Source organism: Acanthaster planci, linkage group LG09, assembly GCF_054643075.1.
Source record: "Acanthaster planci isolate LZ-2023a linkage group LG09, COTS_SCS, whole genome shotgun sequence".
In the NCBI taxonomy this organism is placed as follows: Eukaryota; Metazoa; Echinodermata; class Asteroidea; order Valvatida; family Acanthasteridae; genus Acanthaster; species Acanthaster planci.
Window position 1 is genome coordinate 12,401,588 of NC_141785.1, and position 21,572 is coordinate 12,423,159.

At 43.1% G+C, this 21,572-nt stretch overlaps 1 protein-coding gene across 16 annotated transcripts in view; it reads left to right on the top strand.

Annotated features, from left to right (window-relative positions):
* The first annotated feature begins 22 nt into the window (after positions 1 to 22).
* Positions 23 to 21,572, top strand: part of LOC110987046 (uncharacterized) — a 30,301-nt gene continuing 8,751 nt past the window's right edge. For 3 of the 16 annotated variants that reach the window (XM_087141210.1, XM_087141209.1, XM_087141211.1), the window contains exon 1: positions 240 to 393. Coding sequence is in view for 1 of the 16 variants with exons in the window: in XM_087141215.1 (XP_086997341.1) it covers positions 16,125 to 16,185; positions 16,585 to 16,802 (279 nt within the window). In the remaining 15 variants the exon portion in view is untranslated. Of the gene's footprint in view, positions 394 to 10,818; positions 10,862 to 14,865; positions 16,186 to 16,584; positions 20,553 to 21,572 lie in introns of those variants that run through there. The other 13 variants (XM_087141212.1, XM_087141213.1, XM_087141214.1 and 10 more) reach the window with 9 other exon arrangements.

Below are 21,572 nucleotides of genomic sequence, written 5' to 3' on the forward strand. Positions count from 1 at the left end.
CCATGAATCGCGCGCGGTACGTTGCCGTGTAGTAATCTTGGTGTTTTGGACATGCTATGCGGACACGAGAGATAGTGCCAGGTTTAATAATGCATTCATTTATAAAATGTTAATGTCTCGGTTATGTGAGTTATAGATAAATGCAAATGGGTAAATATTTAATAGTCCAGATCGATTAATAGAGGGATTAAGTTGCAATCAGTTAAGCTCCGGTGCCCATGAATATACGTGTAAATTGGTCGTTCGCGCCAACCTTGGATCCTTTCCAAAACTTCTAGACAACTTTGCAGTCGTCGGGTTCTGGGCCTGGAATGGGTCTGTGGATTCGCTGAATTACACCAGCAAGGTTGGGGGCCCTAGGCTAGGCTAGGGGCAGATTGGCTACATCGACTGGTGAGTTACCAGTGTGTTAGAATAGCTAATATAAGGTCATAGCGGTGGCTGTATGTAGCAGGGTGCAAGTTGAATGTCAAATTTGCAATGTGGTGTGCACGTGTACCTCCACCTTTGTTATTGTACGTGTACAATATATGCATGACCTTGAAAATCCGCAGCATGTGCATGTTACATCTGAAGTTACATGTAGCACCAGCAATACTCTTCATTGATCATGGAAACTGGTATTTAATTTGTGGAACCAAAGATTCATGGTTGTTTGAATTAATAATTTTGTACTTCCAGGTCTTTTCATGAGCAAATTGGAGATTTCCAATAAACCGAAATTTGAGAGTGAAACAGGAGCCCCAAAATTTGGCCTCGCCGCCTCACTTTCGTCAAATTTTAATCGAGTTAGACATTCTTTAAAACGCGTATATAATAAAAAGATGACGATATAACGTATACTCACCGCAGTCGGTTATGTGGAATACGGAGTAGAAGCATTAGGCGCAACCTCAGCAGCCGTCGGCATTCCAGCAATTTTAGGCATCGTTACCGGACCCGTGGGACTAGTGATGGAAGGCATCGCTATTGGTGCGTTCGGTGCCTACACGGTGCTAAAGTACGCCACTCGCCGATTAACTCACAAAACCAAAAAGCACAATCAAATTCAAATGTTGGCAGACGCTAAATTAAATACAATCGAGGAATACGTATCACACATGTTTTAAGACGGTGACATATCTCAAGAGGAACTTGTATTGATTTTATCCGAACTGAAAAAGTTTAACGAAATGAAAGAAAAGATCAGATCGAGTACGTCTACAAAACTACAAGAAACTAAATCAACCAGCAAAGAGGAATTTGAACAACAAGTAAGCGAAAGAGCAGAAATGCTAGCCAATGAATGGGCGGTGGTTTTAAAAAAGATCTTATGAAAAAACTTGGCGAGTAAGTTTTACAAAGTCGGTCCGATATCAAGATCTACCACCTGCTTATCAAGCGACCCAACCGACGGCACCTCCTTTAAAATAAAAATAAAGACGTATAAAATAAATGGGAGCCAACTTTATTACTTTAGTCATTTATCAATCATAGTCAACAAAGATAACTTGTTTACCGCCGAGTTTCCAAATTTAACGCACTCGTATAAATTACCAAAAGTCACCACGGACGAAGCCGTCAATCGCTGGGTGACCGCGCCAATTTCGTTTTATCAAAATCAATTTAAATTCGCGGTCTATTGCGTAGTCGTTCGTAGTTCGTAGTCTGATCGTGATCCATATGTGTCTGCCTTAGTTAATTTCCACGTATATTACACGGTACGAAAAGAATTTTATGACTGCGTAATGCCCATTCCGAGGGACGACGTATTTGACGCTTTACACAATAATTACGATCATCGGAAGTTTACAGACACGTGTCTTTTATATGGAGTCGATTCAAACAAGTTGTATAAACAGACCTGCGACACTTTGTCAAACGGATTAGGCACTGTTTATTATAACGACAACGGTTACGTACCTGTCCCTAATGAAAAATTACGATGCGCACAACTTACACATGACCAATGGCAAATACAAGTCTACCTTTATGGGTTTTGGCTGGGCTGATCCACCTAAAGGCTCGGGCCACGGGAGTACTTACACGGTCACGTATACGCGTTACTGGGCAATTCTGCGGTAACGGAATTACATTTCAGAACAAAATTGACTGTTATTTTCCATGCTATGAATTAGTCCTTTGAACTACCTGACGACAATATCTTTAATGAGGTCTGGCTATAGCCCTACCATCATATATACCAGTAATAAAAGATTGAAACGTACTACTTGTAGAAAGATCCAAGGACCAAAATATTTCGGTAACAGAATTACGTCAGAAAATGAACTTTTTCAAACATAATTTGAAACGGAAATTCTCTGAAATCTATAACATGAAGACAGCATGTCTGTTTTCCCTATAGTTTCAACTTTATCGTAGCAGCAGTTTTAGAGTATTGATATTTACAAATATTCCATACTCGGTCATTTTTCAAAAAGAGGCAGTGGTAACAATAACAAAAAATGGTAACGGTATTACACTTGTGAAATGTACCTTGAAAATGCCAATTCTTGAAAAGCAGTTGTTTTTTTCTTACTCTAGGCATGTTTTTCAGCTTTAATCATATAAAATAAACCATAACTCAATGCATCCCTATGCCTCGCTGAAAGATAATTCAATTTTTGTACCTAGCAACAAGAATTTACTGGAAAAGATCATGAAATTTCTAACTTGTGAACCCCGAGTTGTGTTCAGAAACAAGGCAGTTGCTTCAAGAATATTTCTTGGCTTCAAACTTTCTAATCCTGCTTCAGTTTGCGAGCTAACACTTGCTTCCATATATATCCAACAGTAAACGTTAAACATGTTAACAAAATTACATACTTACAAACCACGAATAAGGAATAACCTAATGAGCTGTGAAATCACAATATAATTGACCATGTGTGCCAAATAACTTCATCTGGCATCATGTGCATGATCCCGAAGTATTGAGATAGCCAACATGTACACTGCAGGTATCTGGAGTGAATTAATCAATGACCAAAGTTATGTGTACATACATGTACATGTATCCGAATACACGCTACCGTAGTTGACCATCTCTAGTCAACTGGGTGGAACCATCCTCTGGAGCATGGTCGCACTGGTATTCAGTACATGTAGGAGACTTGTACATGTACATACATGTACATGTACATGTACATGTAGTGCTCAAAAAGAAAAAGAAAGGGTGTTGTGAAAGATTGTTCAAAACGTGCCACTTACAATTGGACATGACTGCATGTACAGTATGTGAGGTACCAATCATGTTTAAATTTTAGTTAACCACAGCTCCTTATAATCCAAACTTGTGCCTAGTTGAAAATACATTGTTCTCTTCTATTCATCTGTGGCTCTTTGAGTACTTAAAAGCAGTCTGCTTCAGTTCCTTCGAACACATGTCAATTTACTTTCCCATCCCACTGCTGCCAACTTATTTTTTCTCAGCAGTGTCATCAGGAGGAGCAAGTTTCCCTATCCTTGGGCATTCATCACATTTTCCTGACATGCAATTTTCACTATTCTGGTCACATACAACCAGGGTAAGAAAACTGCGAAAATCTGTTGGAATCTGAAGGCCTGCCTTACTCAAGGATTGCAACTGGACTTGTTTTGGTCTGAGTTCAGCAAACTTGAAAAATGAAATGTGATGGGTTGGGTTTTCATCCAGAAACATAGTATGGGCTTCTTTGAGTGTAGTGAGCAATCTCTGGTGACTACCAGAACGTGAAAAAGAATGATGGAATTTAGAAGGAAACAACTAGGGCCTAAGAGTTACTGTCCGGGAGTCAAGACTCCCGGTGCCACGTCTTCCAAAGAATGTCACCAGGTTCGCGTATCCCTTTTGATTCAGTCTCGCGAATGGTATAAGTTCCTCAGCATCGGTCCTCAATTGACTCCGTCATGCGGGTGGTAAACTCCTACCACATGAAGACCGGCTCAGCCTGACATGCTACCTCACTGACACATCTGCCATGTCCACTGGGCTGAATTCTCCTTGTTGGGTCGCACTCGGTAAGACCGACGGTGTGGACGGAGCGGGCCGTGAACCACCGCCCATCGATGTATAGGTGAGCTCCTACCGTCTCGTCACTGGTAATTCGGCGGACAGAACTCCGAACCTGCGCCATCTGATCCTGGTTGGCAGACCCGCTCGGCGTCGGTGATGAAAGCTCGGTGTCGCCACCAGCGCAGGCACCTGATGTGGCCTCCTGGCCATGATCCTTCATGTGTCAGGCAATGTACTCGGGGCGGCGGAATAGACTGTCACAGACTCGACAAGCATACTGTTTCCCTTCGTGTGCTGCCGTCATATGACGGCGTCGGCCATACTCACTGGCATAGCTTTTTCCACACTTCTTGCAAGTGAACAAGGCGGAGTCTGTAGGCTCGTCTGCCACACTGTCGGTAGAAAGTCCGTCCTCAGTTGAACTGATGTTACTCAAAAACCGTGCTGGCTTTCGCACTGCTCTGCCCCGTCGTATTCGTTGTTGCGTGCCCTGACTAGTACTGTCATCGACTTGCGCTGTCCCGTTACACGTAAGGCCACCAACGGTATCGCGGGTACCAATGATTTTATCGTGGGCTCCAGCGCGTGGGAAGTGTGGAGTTTGCGGTTTTGGCGGACGATGACTGGTCGGAGTTCGTGGAACCGGCGGGGGTGACTGCCCTGGCAGAGACGGCTGCCCTGGTGAAGAAGGCTGCTCTGGCGAAGACGGCTGACCCGGCAAAGTTGGTTGAACCTGCGGAGGTGACTGCCCTGGTATGCCCAGCTGCACTGACGGGGGTGACTGCCCCGGTGAAGTAGGGTGGGTCAGCAGGGTTAACTGCCCCGGCGAAGTAGGCTGGCCTGCCCCGGCAGAGGACCCGGCGGGGAAGACTGCCCCGGTGAACCTCCTTCGTGACTCCATAGTAGGGTTTCAGTTGGTCTGCACGTACCACAAGGGGGGGTCGCATGGGGGCTTTTCTGAACTCGATACACAACATCAGATCCAACCCAGTGCAGATCTAGTTTTGGAGACCGACCTTTCGTCCGGTGTTTGCAGTGCAACCAAACCACGGCTCCCTTGCGGTACACAAGTTTAGATACGTTGCGGTCGTAATGTATCTTTTGTGAACGCATTGCTTTGCTAAGGGCCTCCCGGACGACCTCGTGGGCGAGTTGAAGTCTGCCTTGCAACTTCTGTGCATAGTCGGTGGTCACTCCTGTCTCGTCTGATGGGGCACCTGCACCTACTAGAAGGTCAACCGGCATGGACACCTCCCGACCCAGCATCATTGCATTGGGTGTCTCCTTTGTTGATTTGTGCTCGCAGGACCGGTACGCCATGGTGAGCAATGCCAGATGTCGGTCCCAGTCTGTCTGGGCCTTATTGACCAAAGACTGAGCATTGCCTCCATTGTTTGGTTGAACCGCTCTATCATGCCGTCTGAGCGCGGATGGTATGGTGTCGTCCGTGTTTTCTTCAGCCCCAAGAGGGTGCACATCTCTCCGAAGACCGCAGACTCGAAATCCATGCCCTGGTCTGTATGCAGCTCTAGTGGAATGCCGAATCTGGCTATGAACTCCTTCACCAGCTTGGTTGCCACAGTGCAGGCCTTTTGGTCTGGGATGGGGTAGCACTCCGTCCACTTTGTGAAATAGTCACCTACCACCATGATTTATTTGTTCCCGCGGTCCGTCACGGGAAAAGGGTCCACACTGTCCATGGCGACTCTCTCAAGGGGCGCCCCTACCTGATAGTGCACCGTCTCTGCTTGCTTTGTCCTCGACGGCTGTTTTCTTCTCTGGCACATTTGGCAGCTCTGAATCCAGCGGCGCGAAGTTTGTCGCATGGACGGCCAGTAGAAATCACTGCGACACAGTCGGGAAAAAGTCTTTGCAACTCCGAGATGACCAGCTGTTTTCTCGTCATGAAAATGCTTCATGACTGCCGACCTCATTCCTGGTGGGATCACCATTCTCAGTCGAGCCCGGTCCGTAGGTTTGGCGGCCTCCCAGCGGATGTACAATGTCCCCTGTCTTGCCTCTAGCTGTTCATACCGGGCCCACCAGAATTTCAGTTCCTTGCTTTCAGATGACACCTCCCAAGCAGGTCGTTGCCCACGCACCTCCAACCATGACAGAACCCTGCTCAAATCTCTGTCCTTGCTGTAATCGACCAACAGTTCCCGGGCTAAAATCACTTGCCTTGTCCAGGGAGTCCGATTCTTCGTCGGCGTTGGGGAAGGAAACAGGTCGCAATAGCGCCAAGCAATTTGACTGGCCTATCGGAGCCGAAATGGCCCTCTCCGCTGGAGGAGCTGCTTGCTCTGGCGGGGCTGCCTGCACTTGCGGGGCCTGTCTGACGGTTCTAATCTGGTTTCCTGTGTGCTGTAGGTTTCTCACGTCAAGTTCCGCACCCGCACAGATATCTCCGTCCTCCAGCGAATGGTCACATTGTGGGGAACACTTCCTTGACAGGGCGTCGGCATTACCGTGTTGGCGACCCGGGCGGTCCTCGATGACAGTCGTATATACTCAGCTTCTGAAGCCACCTCGCCAACTGTCCCTGTGGCTCTCTGACCCGTGCAGCCATTTCAGTGGTCGATGATCCGTCTGGATTTGGAAACGTGTCCCATACAGATAGTGGTTGTACTTCCACACAAAGTAGGTAACAGCAAGGAGTTCCCAGTGGGTTACACAGTAGTTGTGCTCACATTTGGTTAGCGTTCTGCTCCCATACACCAGTGCTCGTTCCCTTCCGTCCTGCACTTGGGACAGCACGGCCCCAATGGCAAAGCCGCTTGCGTCTGTGTCCAGAATAAATTCGGCTTCGGCACTTGGGTAAGCCAGTATCGGAGCAGAGGTCAAACAATGCTTCAGTATCTCGAATGCTTGCTGGCACTCACTCGTCCACTTGACACTCACTCTGCCCTTCTCCGTCAATCGATGAAGTGGGTGGGCGATTCCAGCGAATCCCTCAATGAACCGTCTGTAGTAAGAGATGAGGCCAAGGAAACTTCTTATGTCAGTGGTTGTCATCGGCTGTGGCTCGAGTCATCGTCACACTGTCCAGCGGACCAAGCATAGCAGCGTCGGTACCTGCCAAAAGTAGCTTAGGCTCAGATGACAGGTTAAACAACCTCACCGGAACTACGGAATCTTGCACCCCTACCAAAGCGCTGGCGACCAGCAAACTGCGATCTTCAGCATTGTGATTCTTGTTTTGCAGTACACCCCAGGTGGGCACAATCCCCGGCCTATGGTGTACCACCTGGCATCCAACAGTGACTTCAGTTAAAGGTGGCACTATTTCGTTTTCTGTTACTCGGACACGGCAGGCTATAGGCTCTCCCGGGTGGGCCTGCCTTGGCATCTTATAACTCCCCACCTGCAGACATTCATCCTCCCATAGCAATGTACACTTGTGTTCTCGTAAAAAGTCCAGTCCAAGGATTGCTTGGTTGCTCACGTCTGTTACCCACATCGTGTGGTTCACCTTACATCCTCTTAATGCTGTTTGCATTTTGGCCCGTCCCGCCACACGCTGCTCACTTCCGTCGGCCTGGCGGAATGTGCGGTCAGGGGATGAGAGTCGGTTTCCCTCGCAGCGCTATTCTCTCAAAGAGACGAGTAGATATTAAGCTCTCCGTCGCTCCAGTGTCTAACAAGAAACTGGTAGTCACACCCTCCAATCTTCCCCTCACGTACAGTCCAGTTGCAGTGGAGGACGAAGATTTCAACCCAGCTCCTGGTTTACAAGGCACCGATACACCTTTCTCGGTCGTTAATTTGACAGAGTTCTCCACGAAAAGTCGGTTGTCATCCCGACCGTGTTTAGTGGCAAACCAGGCTCATGTTGGGCGGAATTTTTAGGCGTATCAGGCAACATTGACAACGTTGCCTCCGCCGGCGGTGCCACCTGCACCGGCGGGGCGACCCATTTCGCGATGAGGTTGCCTTCACTGGTGGTGCAACCTGCTTCGGCAGGGCGACCCATTTTGGATGAGTTTCCGACGCCAAGGAGGTTGCCTTCTCCGCCAATGGTTTGTCAGTTTTGAGCCTGCTGTTGCCATGTCTCTGATCTTTGTGTCCTCAAATCGTCACCGCTGCCACCATTTGTAGCGTAGACCTTCGTAGGTTTTTGGTTAGAGCAGGCAAAATGCCAACAATCAAACACGAGTGGTTCTCCAGTTGTTAGAACACAACACACTGATTTTATTCAGCCGTCCGTCTTCAACGACTTTTCCAGACTACTCCTGTACAGTGTATTCGTTATACAGCACAATTACAACCCCTCGATTTGGCAGTGGCCCAGCTGATTTTTCCAGGGCGCGCCAATTCTTATTGTTTTGCACCCGGCCGCAACCGCAAAATAGGTGTCCAATTACAGGCGTGTTTCCGGAGCCACAGCGCGACCCCAAAAACACAATACAGTTCACAGAGTTCATGATTCACAGTCAATAGGGGGCTCCAGCGGTGCATGCTCTGACGGAGTCCTCAGGTACGGAGGCGATTGTTACAATAGCATAATACATGTAAGCTCTTTAGACTAGAGTACATGTAATAACATCAAATAATATAATGCTGAAATAACTATAAACGTGTACTACATGTAGCTTGTTTGAGTACATCAGTGCTGCACATGTCATACATGTACTCTGCAAGTAAGCCTCTGTATGTACAGTATGTTAAGTATGCTTAAGTGAAAGTGCAAAAGAATGCATTTTTAATGAGTATGGTCATTCATGCAAGTACTTTTTAAGTAATCACTTATTGAGATTACCATTGTGAAAAAGACACTGCTCCTTGGGATTTTAATGAATAGAATACTCACCAAATTTGTAGTTTTGTAGATGCATGTGCAATGTACGTATATCGAGGGAGGTTACCAAGTGCATATGTAAATAAGTCATAAATTGCTGCCTTCTAGTGGTACATGTAAAACAAAGAAACATAATTGTGATTGCTGCCCTCTTTGACCAAACACGGCCTCAAGACATACATGATTCTGCAATGTAATTCTGTTACCCCATGTAATTCCGTTACCACGTAATTCCGTTACCAATGTTTCCATAGGAGTATATATTTAGATTTGAGAATTTAGTGTTTGAGGTTATTAGTAGGCAGATTAAGGACGAGAATTTACAATGGTGGAATAATTCTGAAAGAAATGAGGCCAGGAGAAAAACTTCTGTAAATTTTTGTAACGGAATTACAGCTAATTCAACCCAAATTTTGTAGTTTTCTCTCTCAAGTACCATATCCAGAGGAAGGAAGTGCCTCTGACACAAGCATCTATGGCTCCAAAACTTTGCACTATTCAGAGGGATTAGTTAAGCATTTAGGATTTAGGACATTTTATAGTATTTAGCTTCAGGGGGTCCTTATTATAAGCCAAAAAGAATATCAAATTTCAAATTCGATTTTCCGGAAAACCAAACATTATTTTCAAAAACGGTTTTTTGCTCCATGCCAAGTGTACATTTATTAGCAAAGCACAGTCAATTTAATTTCTATTTGATCAGCTTTAAAATTAGCCATTTTTCTCATTTTCTAAACAGAATTGCCCAACTGGGTGCACAAGCACCAACAAAGACTAGCGTTTTGGCCACCGGCACCGGATTAAACGCTCAACGGCAATTTATTACGATCGTGGAATCTTTAATTAATTCAGCCCCCAATCTCGAATAGTCGATTGACCAATTCCAGGATTCGTTGCAATACGCAAAAACGCCTTTAAACTTTGTCGTTGCACCAGGGTTATATTTGGTGCCCTCGGACATGGACTTGCGCATCGGTACATTTGAAGGTTACAACAATAATTTACAAATTGCGACTGAGGATATGAGGACTGGTTACGTACCGAGTTTAAATTTAAGGCCAGAGGTTGAAGATGATTTTAATGATGAAGCGAGCAAAAAAGAACCGACAATTTTACCGAATCCAAATTTAAAGCCAATTTTACCGAATCCAAATTTGAAGCCAATTTTAAGTCCCGTTTCAGAACGTAAGCCGTTAGATGCTCATAACGAAGAAAAACTGTCTCTAACCGTTGCAGCCATTGCCGTGGGTGTAATCGGTTTTATGTTTAAAGTTTTGACTAATAAACGGTTTGATTTAAGGCGTAAAAAACCCCTCAATTAATATTACCCGATTTTTTTTTTTGCCTCTTTATATCCGTTTACATCTTCTGCACGTACGTCAAAATCAAAACACCTACAAACAAAGTCCACACATGCTCTGCCACCCATCCAACCGCCTTACTCGCCACGTTAAATATCCAGCTCAAAGCGCTGCCGATGATTCTGGGCAAAGCGCCTAAAACTTTCAACCCGAGTTTCTTCAACACGTTTGCCAAATTCCATAATTGACGTTTGATCCAAGCAGTTACGCCTCCTTTACTTGGTGGTTCAGGAGGTTTTGGCCTGGGTTCTGGCGTGATGCTAGGAGTTCTGGCAGCTCTAACGCTAGCTACAATACCACTAACAATGGTACTTACGGCTAGTGAAAAAGCCGTTAAAATACTTACAATCGTAACGTCCTGCTCTCTAAATATCATTCGAATCTTATCACCTAGCGTGTTGTCCAACTGTAAAGAGTAGTTAATTAAATCTTTAATTTTCGATATTTGTCTTTTGAGTTTAATATATCTCTCTGAGCTTGTAGCCCCTCGAGTTGGTCTTGCAATTCAGGTAAACAAGCTGAATTTTCAGAAGTATCGACACGACTTATCTCTTTTTGAATTTCAATAATTTTAGCTTGATTTAACCGTCTTTGCCCTCTCAACGTTTGCAATTGTTTATCTAATCCTAAAAGCTCTTGGTAATCTATACTCTCGGTTTGTGCTATTTTTTCCCCCATAAACTCAGTGACAATGCTGCTAACTTGATCCGATGCTTCCTTGAGTTCTTCGTGAGTAAATTTTGATCCGCTTTTAAATCCATGTTTTCTGGCGGGTTTTGCTATCGTGTCTGGCAATACAAACTTTCTCAGGTTACGTTCGTCTGTAAGTAATATCTTACCGGCTCCTCTTACATTTTTGTAATATGGGCCTTCTTGTGAGTTTATTACATTTGTCTGGATTTTTGTGATATATTCAAAATTTTCGTAGGCTGGCATAGGGATATCTGATCTACCTTTATCTTTGTAAAAATCAGTTACTCTGGGATTATCCATAAACATAATTTGACCTTTTTCTGAAATTTCGTTTGTCGTTGCGCCTTCTATAAAGGACGTTTCTTGTTGATCGTAAAATAAGTTATCGTTGACGAAATCTTGGTCGTCCGTTTGTATTTCTTGATCTTGATCCTCAAGCAGAGGTATTTCCTCTGGATCAAATCCTCATTCGGCCATTTTACTTTTACTATAAAATAAACAAATTTTAAGCGGTCGGTAAACTCGTGGGCAATATAACCTGTGACATGAGCCAACTCTGGGTAGCTCATGCACCGCTAGACAGGGCGGTCAGTTTTAACGCATCTTCAACTGTAAATTTATTGAAATCAGGCGGTTTAATTTTAAAAAGTTTACTCGATAGCATTGCATAACCTATGGAGATTCCTGAAACTACGGCACCATGGTAGACCGTATTGGCGATTTTGTTTACTTCGATTGATTTAGCGTTACTCATTTTTAATATACATGTATAGTATCTTTAAATTTACTCCATGTCTAAAATTTCAGGTCGCTCGCTTTTTGGTTGAACAATTGGTTGGATCGTTTGAACTTTCATAGGCGTCGATTTATTTTTCCAAATTAAAAATGCTGCGAGCGCTCCGATCGCTAAACTGCCTAGGATTAAATTTCTATTCTCTATAGCCGTTTCGTAAATTTTATTTTTCGAGCTAGGGGCATTCCGTTCACTCGCGGCCATTTTAGCGAGTTGCTGCTTCATCTTCTTGTTATGCTCGGCCAATTTCTAACCTTGTTCTACTCGTTTTGGATTTTTGACTTTAGTTACTGTCTGAATTTGGGATCTGACTGGGCTGCTCGTCGGCATTGGCGCTGGGCTTACTTTGCTCGCTTCTTCCGTTGTTGACATCTTTTAATATAAGACAACTTTTGTTGAACTCCAAATGCTTAGTTGTATTAGTGTGGCTGCCAGTGGTGATAGATAAATCCCATGTTTGTAGCAGATCTCGCTTAATAGATGACCCATGGTTTGACTAATGATCGGGTCGTTGTTTAGATCTTTAGTCGGCGCTTCTTCAGACGTTAAATTGACGTTAAAACCTAAAATATTAACGGGGCGGCAATTCCCAAAAGACGTGCGTATAAGCTTAGAATCGCATTACCGATCGTACTTAGGCGTGAGGTCGAAATACAAACGCTTTTGAAAGCGTTCAACACTTTGTAAAAGCCCCACCGACGGTCCACATGGCACAGACGAACGGTTCAGTCAGGCTGACTAAACTGTTCGCAGTCGAGTGCTCCCTGTGACAAACTGCTCCCAGTAAACAATGGACAGCTTATCGGATTATGGCTTCTGCAGTCTGGTGGATGAGTCATTCCAATTGCTCCACAGCCACCAGGATTTGCAGACTGTTTTAATTTCCTGACAATATTGAATAGTTGCATCGTTAATGAAATGCGAAATATCCATGCTGTCGGTTTCCAGACCCCTTTTTTTCAGGCCTTTATACCCTGTTATCATAGTATTATTTTTGTCTCAGTATCACAAGTCAAACGCACACCTAATTGTGTACCTGCAGAATCAATCATACTCACTCTAAATCTACACAAATCGTACTTGAGAGTGTGTTCTGTTCATTGACGTGCAGTTATTGATACAACTTTTTTTCTTTTTTTTTTGCTCCTTGCGCAAGCAGGGACTCAGCGGTAAGCACCGGCAGGCTTTCATGTGTAGGATCGAGGAAGACATGTATGCGAACAGACCGTATTAGCAGCGTCCCCAATTTCGGTCGTATTCTTGAATGTACAGTATAAATGTTAAACCTTTAGTGGGATGTTACCAGGTGATGGGGGGGGTCGGAATGAAATCGTAGAATAAAGTCTGGTTCTTTGAATTCAACGTTTTCCAATAATACACTACGGTGGGGAATATGACTGAAATTTAGGACGCCACGAATACGGTACGTCTACTATGCACTTTCCACTTTTCGCATCGGCTGCACCTGCTTTTTTCTTCAAGTCAATAGATTCCAGAACTGTAAATTACATCTACAAACCGCATTCTATCCTTGATCACCTTAAAAAAAAGAGGAATAGAAAAACAAGTGGACTCATTTTGTATTAGTCAACTCAACATGTGCCCGCGGCATGAAGACATCGCGTTGATTTCAGGTTGAGTCGTTTGCATTTCATTTTTTTCTCTGCGCGTACTCTTCACGATGGAAATAGCAGCCTGGTCACAAAGATCCCCCCACTGTGTTGTACATGTATGTTTTTCTTCAATGATCAACTAATAATTCTAGAGGAATTAACTTGAAACGCAATGCAGGAAAGAGGGCAATTATCTTGACCGTTTGCTGGTTGTGGACATTTTGCCTGAACAAATTTGTTTCCCAATTGCTGCCAACAGAAAAAAATCCAAGCTCTGTGTAAATTCTGTGTGATCTGTCAGTTTATGGTTTCATATTTTTTTCCTCTTTCATGTGATCATGCGAGGTTGCAGGCTAATACTCTGCCTTTTCCACAAAAGTCAAAGCCCAAAGATTATTGTGATTTTAATTGTTTGTTTATATTAAATGTATGCATGTAAAGGATGAATTTAAGATTATGCCCATTAAACAATCTAAAGAAATCATTTTTTAATTATATTAATAAGAAATATGTTATTTTTTCCTCGAGTTTTCTTTCCCTGTATGAAATGTTTAAAGTTTTCTTTTACAGATTTTTAAATATTCAATAAATGGTGTGGTAAAGATGTATTTATCTGTTAAATAATAACCGGAAAATAAAGACAACAAACAAAATTATGGTTTTCTTTTTTCTTTATTGGTTCCTCCTCTGACACAGACTGCATCAGATTATCTCTTTTTGGATGTGTGGCTCTGAAAAGAGCCATTTGTTTTTGGTTTAATTTTTCTTAGTGGAGGAGCCTGTCATGACGTTCCTTGTCAGCTTTGGTCTGGAATGCCTTTCTGCAGCCATGCTTACATCGCCGATCTTCCCCTGAAAAAGTGCAGCTCAGCCCGTCGTCCAAATCAGATTTCTTGAGTTTCCCAGTTATTGCCAGTGTTGCCATTTCTAGCCAAGTTTTGAAGTGTCCTGGAATCATGTCTGATAGTTGGGGAGTGAAGGAACAGCTGTTGCTGAATTCTTTTAGGAAGGTCATGAGTGCCCGTATGGGTTTTTTGAAACAATGATGACACGTCTTGTCTGGGCATTTGATGAATTCTATTGAATCGTTGTATTGAATGGTTGGAGAGGTATACAGTAGGTACTCATCGACGAGAGTGGTACATGTAAGTGAAGCAGAGCTGTTGATTTTCTTCTTGCTTGCGTCGTTCAGTTCATCAGTGCTTGATTCATCGTTGTAGATATGTGACAATAAGGAAGGGACTGCAACGGGTGAAACTTCAAAAGAATCATAAGTTCTCCCTCTGAGACATCGCTCTACCTCGCTGATTGCGATGTTAAGGACAACAGCCTTCTTGTGTCGCCTTTCTTCTTTGGACAAGTTTCTCTGTTCGTCTGGAGTTTTCTCCTCAACCGGAAATGTGGACATTAGCTGAAGACCTGTTAACCACATCGTCACAGAAGCCCAACTGTGCTCAATCATATTATATCGACTGTCTCCTGGAGAGTAGCTGACAACATTCAAACAGTCCTGTTCAAGATCCCGCCAAAGTCTGCCCATTATCATTACAACTTTCAGGCTATTCCTTTTCCAGTCTGGACCATTATCACATACATGTACAATTATTGCTGCATTTTTATTTCCCTTTCTGCAGACACTACGAAGTAGAGGCGTCAAGTCCGTGTGATGGTTGTAAACGGAAGCTTTATGAAACTTGTTCCCCCTCAGACATATCGTTAAAGGACCGGTTCTCGGATAGATGAGATGGCGATGCCCAAACTTGTCCTGCCGGTACGTGGATGAAGCGCGGCGCCGGAGTGGAAGCGGGTCTTCGTGGGAAGAACAATGAGATGTTGCCTGTGTTTTTACCAGGCTGAGGGACCTTGATCGCTGAATCTGGTGTTTGGATGAGGGTGACTTATTGCGCAGTTCCATATAGCCACTTGGAATGATCTTTTACCCAGTAGCAAAGTTGTGATCTGGGTAATGTACCATGTCTCCCTTCATGAAGTAGGACTTGAACGCCATCCTCCTGTCAACGCATGGCCCACCTCCAACAAGTAGTTTGTTTTTATCTTCCACTGACCAAACTGTAACCTCATCGTCGAAGCAAGCGGCCATCTCCAAGGCGTAACTGACAGTTGCACGGCAGAAGTGAGATGCGTCGTGGCTTTTTCTTTTGTCAGTTCTCTTTACACCAACTTTGGCATCAATGATGCCGTGATAAAAACTGGATGCCTTAGGATTTCGATTTGGAGCAACAAACAGCCGTTTAACTGTGCTGGTGGAAATACCTGCTTGAAGTGCTGGAATTTGTTTTACAAGCTTGTCCCGTAATTTCTTGGCTGACACTCCCACCGATGACCAGGTCTCAGATCTCCTCCTATGAGCTGCAAACCCGTGATCTAAAAGGGCTGCCTCGACAGTTGGCACCAGCACAACAAATTTTTTATGATAAGGTTTTCTGCCACGTTTTTTAGGCAAGGTACCTCAAGCCTCCAATGTAGCTCCCCTGAAGAGCCGTTCCCTTGATGCCCGGAATCTTGAAACCTCAGGGCTGAGAAGCTCCAGCTTGAGTGGTGAGATACTCACTTCACTATGAATTGGGCTTAAAAACACTTCAGGATCGTATCGCAGGGGACTCAAGTTCTCCATCTTTTACAGACTGAAATGTACAGTTTCCGTGTATCGCCTTTATAGGGTGAGAACACTTGCTGATTTCAGAAAGAGTGGACGCTCTCTCCTTAATCCATTTAAACGGATTAAGGGGAGAGCGTCTATTAAACTCACTACACGCAACAATGCCGATCAGCCTGAAAGAAAGCCAATGACACATTTGTTCCTTGATGACAATACTTACATGTACCACACTCCCTGCTGAGAAGCAAAACTGAAATATTGAAATCTGCGACGATGGATAAGGAAACCCTTCATACTACTGACTGCAGCACGAGAAGCAAAGACAGAAATAAGCGTAAGAGTACTTCATTTTTTTTATGTGGGTAATTCTAGAAAACAGGGGTCCAAAAGTGTGAGATTTTCATGTCCCCATCACACCTGACCTTAGTTATTTGACATGGAAATATCACTAGAATTGGTTTCTATTACTCTTTGTTTGGTAGGTAATTTGCATTAATTCACCACTCTTGGAAATTGGAAAATGTGTTCTGAACGTACAAAATTATATTTCACGATTGTAGAAATTCTATTCTGATTTCATTTGAAAAAAAAAACTGTAACAATACTTTCAATACATGTATATAGTTGAAGCTACTGGCAGCAAATTAACTTTGAGACCGTTTGACCTCAATGCGGAAAATGAGTAAAATGATTTTTCTAATTTCATCTGGGATGAACAACTACATGTATGAAGGTGACCACTCGGACGATGATGTTGCGCTGGCTGGATTGAGAAGGCAGAAGCTGTCGACCCATCAAGACAAGGTCAAGGATATGCTCCGGGGAATGAGTCACCAGGATCAAACCCTGGAACTCATCCTCGATATCCTTGGGGATATCCAGTCCAGAATGATGGCGATGCAAGAGAGGCAAGAACGGATGGAGCAAAACCAAAATGTCTCAGAGAGCTGATGAAGGTGCTCCTCCTCAAGGAAAACGGTGGTAAAGCTGCTAACGCACGTGAAGACGAGACTCCACGAGCTGATCGGCACCAGCCCGTCGCAGAAAATCAGCCTCGGGCGTTGTTTCAGACACCTGGCAATGCAGCAACCCGTACACCTCTTCGTGCTACGCTCCCCAGTCTCCTGTCAATGGCACAGCTCCTCAAGTGGGCCAGGGTCCCGAGAATCACCCAGCACCATCCTGTAAAACACCGTCTTGTACCTTGACCCCCTCCATCATGAGCGGTCCTGACGACGGCACATATCTTCTTGGAGGAAACGAGGCCATGAAGCATTCGGTTGACGACTACAAAGCCATTTTGAAAGAGGTACAGCAGAGGAAATCATCAACAGACAACGAAAAAGGAAGACTCTTACATGTATGTGTGAACATCCTGAACAAGAGATTCCGAAGAATGAACTGGCCACCATGAATGTGACAGGCAACTCTTTGGGAGCAAAACCGCATTTATATGTTAGATTTTTTAAACAACAAATTCGACAGGAGCATGCGAGTCAGCAGACTTTTGTAAATGTGGATGAAGCGTTACGAGCTTACAGCGAATTGACCGGTAAAAATATAATGCCGTTGCCGCCAGAACCTAGATTATCCGATTTTTACGCGCCTTCCGAGGATAAAAAAATTCAGGAATTTATATGGATTACATCCGGGACGGCTTTAGTCGGTTTCTTAGCTTATCAATTTGCGTAACTTTATTTTAAAATCTTAGCTTGTCGATTTGCTTAACTTTGTTTTAAAATCTTAGCTTATCGATTTGTGTAACTTTATTTTAAAATCTTAGCTTATGGATTTGCTTAACTTTATTTTAAAATCGAGCGAGAATTTTCAAAAAGCCGTCAAATTAGACCAAGTGAAACAAACACCTAGTGCACCACAAAGAGCGAGTGAAGCGAGCCAAAAAAAAACCGCATCCATCTAGCGTGGTCATTCGGTATTTATATTACCCAGGTGAACAAGAGGGTGGAACCGTCAAAAGGGCAACAGATCCGGTCTGGTCAGTGGACGTTTATCAAAGTGAAAAACGCATGAGTCAATTTAAACGAGTAAATGGCAGGCGGATAAAAACGGGCCCCACTTTATATTATTTATGAAATGAGCCAAATAGGAGTTTCGTTAAAGAAGAGCTTCAAGTGGTACCTGAAGACACCGAATTACCGCCTGCGTTTTAACTGCGCAAAAACTGAGTTGAGGGCTTTCTTTTTGTCGGTTTAAAATTTGAGTTGTACAAGGCTTAACAGATAGCTTAGCTCGCTCGAGGTCAGTTGCTTTAAATCCTCTAATCCTCGATTGACAATGTAAGGCAATGTATCTATCCCATTCGGCAATATATAACGCTTAGTATGTAATGGTGACAGACTTAATTTATTTTGCGTGATGGTGTACATTCGATGTTTGTCTGATCTAAAGAATTGCCGTTCATTGAAATGCTGCTTCTGTTCAAATAGGCAGCTTTTATACAAATCGTGCGATAGGTGTTTTTGAGTTACTACCTTTGTCATGCATTTCGCGTTCTTTCAATTTTGATCGGTAGTTAAGATCGAATACATTTTTGGGCGTGTGCAAACGACTTCTGAAATTGTTTGACCACCAAATTCGTCTTTCATCTTGCCTATGACTTTAATTTTTGAATCCTAAAGTTGATGATCGGGCGGGTAATTGCTAAAGTCAAATAGTGTACGCTTTTTACTCGTTTAAATCGTCGGTTTGAATCTGAACGAGTAAATTGTCTGTGTCAGTATAAACTAAATTTACTAAATCACCAAAATTTCAGTCTTTGTAATAGAAATCGTACATTAAAGTTTTGGATTGGTCGAACACACGCCGCAATAAATAGGCTTGTTTAAAACCCGATTGGGGAGGGAGTTGCGATTCTTCAAATTTATTAAATGAGTCTATATATTCGTAAGGGTAAATTCCCTTTTCTAAAAGCATGTCGGAGTTATTTGGAAACCTTTCGCAAAGTAAGTTAAAATCATCGGGTGAACAGTTTTTAACCAACAGATCTAGCGAAGCTGCCATAAAATGAAAGGAGTCTAAGAACCTGAGTTGGCCAAAGGAAAATGAAATGTAGTTCTTGGTATTTTTAGCAATTAATTTTATTTCTTCCCCGTTAAACTCGTGAGCGCCTTGCATAAATAAGTGCACGTCGTATTTCTCCAAGTTGTGTAAAATCACTGGAATGGGCGTTTGATTCGGGACGACTTTTAACTTGAGATTACAACTAGAGTGCGCGGGGCTTCGGAACTTACCTGTCACATGACAGTGATCTCTGACCTTTCTAAACTTGTTAATAGGCTTTGTACACGTCACACAAAGCAATTCCCTGAACCCAGCTTCGTTTGCGGAACTGAAGGCAGTTTTTTCGTTCTTTGTTTTTGGTTCATTTGGAATTGGGCACTGACACTGAAATTCTTTTGTCTTGTCGATAAGCTTTTCACAGATCCAACAGCGGTTACAATTTTCGTAGAATTTTTGTAACTCGTCAGACCAATTAATTGGCTTGGGATCTGCAAATGTTTCGTTGATTTTTTTTACTTCACTGGAAAGCGATTGCACAAAAGTAATTGCTGCGTCTGTGCCTCTGTAAGTCTCTCGTGAAGTACAAACCCCGTCACACCTAAAGAGTGCGTAAGACTAGCCACAAGGCTTGTGAATCTGGGTTTTAATCACGTTTGTACCGTTGGCGGTAATTTTTCTAAAACAAACTCAAAATCTGCGTAAATGACAAAAGGTGCCTCTTCTTTGTTCTTATAGTTTTCAAATTGTAAAATGTTTTTGCCTTCAGTGGGTTTACACGCTGGTGCGTCAATTCCTTGGCAATCCTCTTGATGACGGGTGAGTCATTTTTCAGTTTGAAAATGTGACAGGCATTTGAAATACAAATATTTCTTAATGAGCGTGTTTATCAATGTTACCTGTCAAACGCGAGAAATTCTTAATCCAACAATAATGACTCGTTTCGCCTTTGGTAAAATAGAGGAAATTAATCGGTTCATCTAAGCGCTTCGTTTTATAAAGAATGTAAAGACCGTCTTTTTTGTCGAAACCAAACACGTTGATTGCTAAATTATTTTGTGATTCGATACGTGGACTTTGTGAGATGGGTGTCGGAAAGCTTACATTTGCAAAATTTAAACCATCTGCTTCTGTGTAAGTCGAGGTTCTATCCGCGTTTATATATTTCGGATTAATTTCCAACTGACGCTTGACATTGTCTGAATATTATTTTAAAGCAGATCTCAACGCCCAACGTATGCACTCTCCTGGTAATCTTTATTTTGGACGTTAATTATTGCTGTTTTAGCTGCCAAATATTTAGATAGTGGAATATAAGTCACGCCGACTGGGTTATATTTCACCACGTTAATAAAGAAAGCTGTTACTTTATCAAAGACCCAACCCGAGCCTCTCTGCTCGTGAGCTTCCACGTCTTCTTTATGTTGGGTTATCTGTTCATCCAATGCTTCTTTAATTTCCTTTTTAGAAAAGACTGCATTATTTTGGCTCGTAAATGTGAAAATGCCGATTTTAGTTTCAGCTCCTGGCTTTTCCATCTTAAACTGAATTTTAATGGCCGTTTGTAATTTTAACGAGCCGATTTCCTTAAACTCGGCGAGTGCCCTGTCTTCGATATACTTTCTGTAAAAATAAAAAATATGAACTAGGTCATCTCCATAAAACTTCGGTATCAGCTCCCAATTTCTGTAATTGTCTCTGAAGCGTCGAATTCTTCTGATGTCCACTTCAGTAATCACTTGTGGGTTAATATACGCTTTAATTGCGGTGATCAAGTCCTTTCGCAATATTTTTCCTTTTGCGCCCGTGGCCGTAAATTCTATGTCGTTATCTTGAGCTATTTTTAAAAGCTGGTGGTATGACTGGCAAGTGAGATTTTTAAATTGTCGTTGACTCTCTTTAATCGCTTTTACGAGTTCCGACTTTGAGTGACTTTTTTTAGCGGGCGCCGGTAATGAGACGTTATATTGTTTAGCAAAGTCCGCTAGAAACGATTTTTTCAAACGCCTAAAACCTGATAAAACAGGTTGGTATTGCGGCCTAGTTTCTTTATCCATGCCTATTTTATATAAAGGTTCTTTATTTTAATCTCAAATTTACTTGAGCAGAGTAACCATAGTAGTAGGGACCCAACACGTTGCGAGCCAGGCGGGTCCTTTACCCATCGTCCCTTTTCGCGTTAATCAGAAACTAAGTCACGGCAAAATTGGAACCTACATGTATATTTCATAAGAGCGAGATGGGGTTTCAGATGTTTTCAGATTGCCGAGGGTAAAATGGCTTTATGAAATTTTAAAAAGTGAGTCGCAGGTGTTTTGAGGTGTTTCAATTTTGCCGTGGCTTAGTTTTGGTATTTTGGAGTAAACTGGGGGACGATGGGTAAAAGGGGGCACTTGGCTTGAAACCGGCAGGTCCCTACTACTGGCCAACCTCTCCCTGAGAGTGGCACCAGGTGGCATTGTTTCTGTCCAATTTTTTATCTGTTTTCTATGGGCGTGTATACAGTATAGTGCAATCATGAGTAGAACCTGTAAAAGATGGTGCAGTCTACTAATTTAAGTGAACATTTCTGGCCAGCCCATTAAAAGTGCCTCCAGTTTCTTTGAAAAAAAATTGTTGGGCCCCAAAAATGGTGGGATTGTGTAAATCGGTGCCAGGATCGACTCCCTGGATCTTTGAGCTTTCATAATAGAGCACAATGGC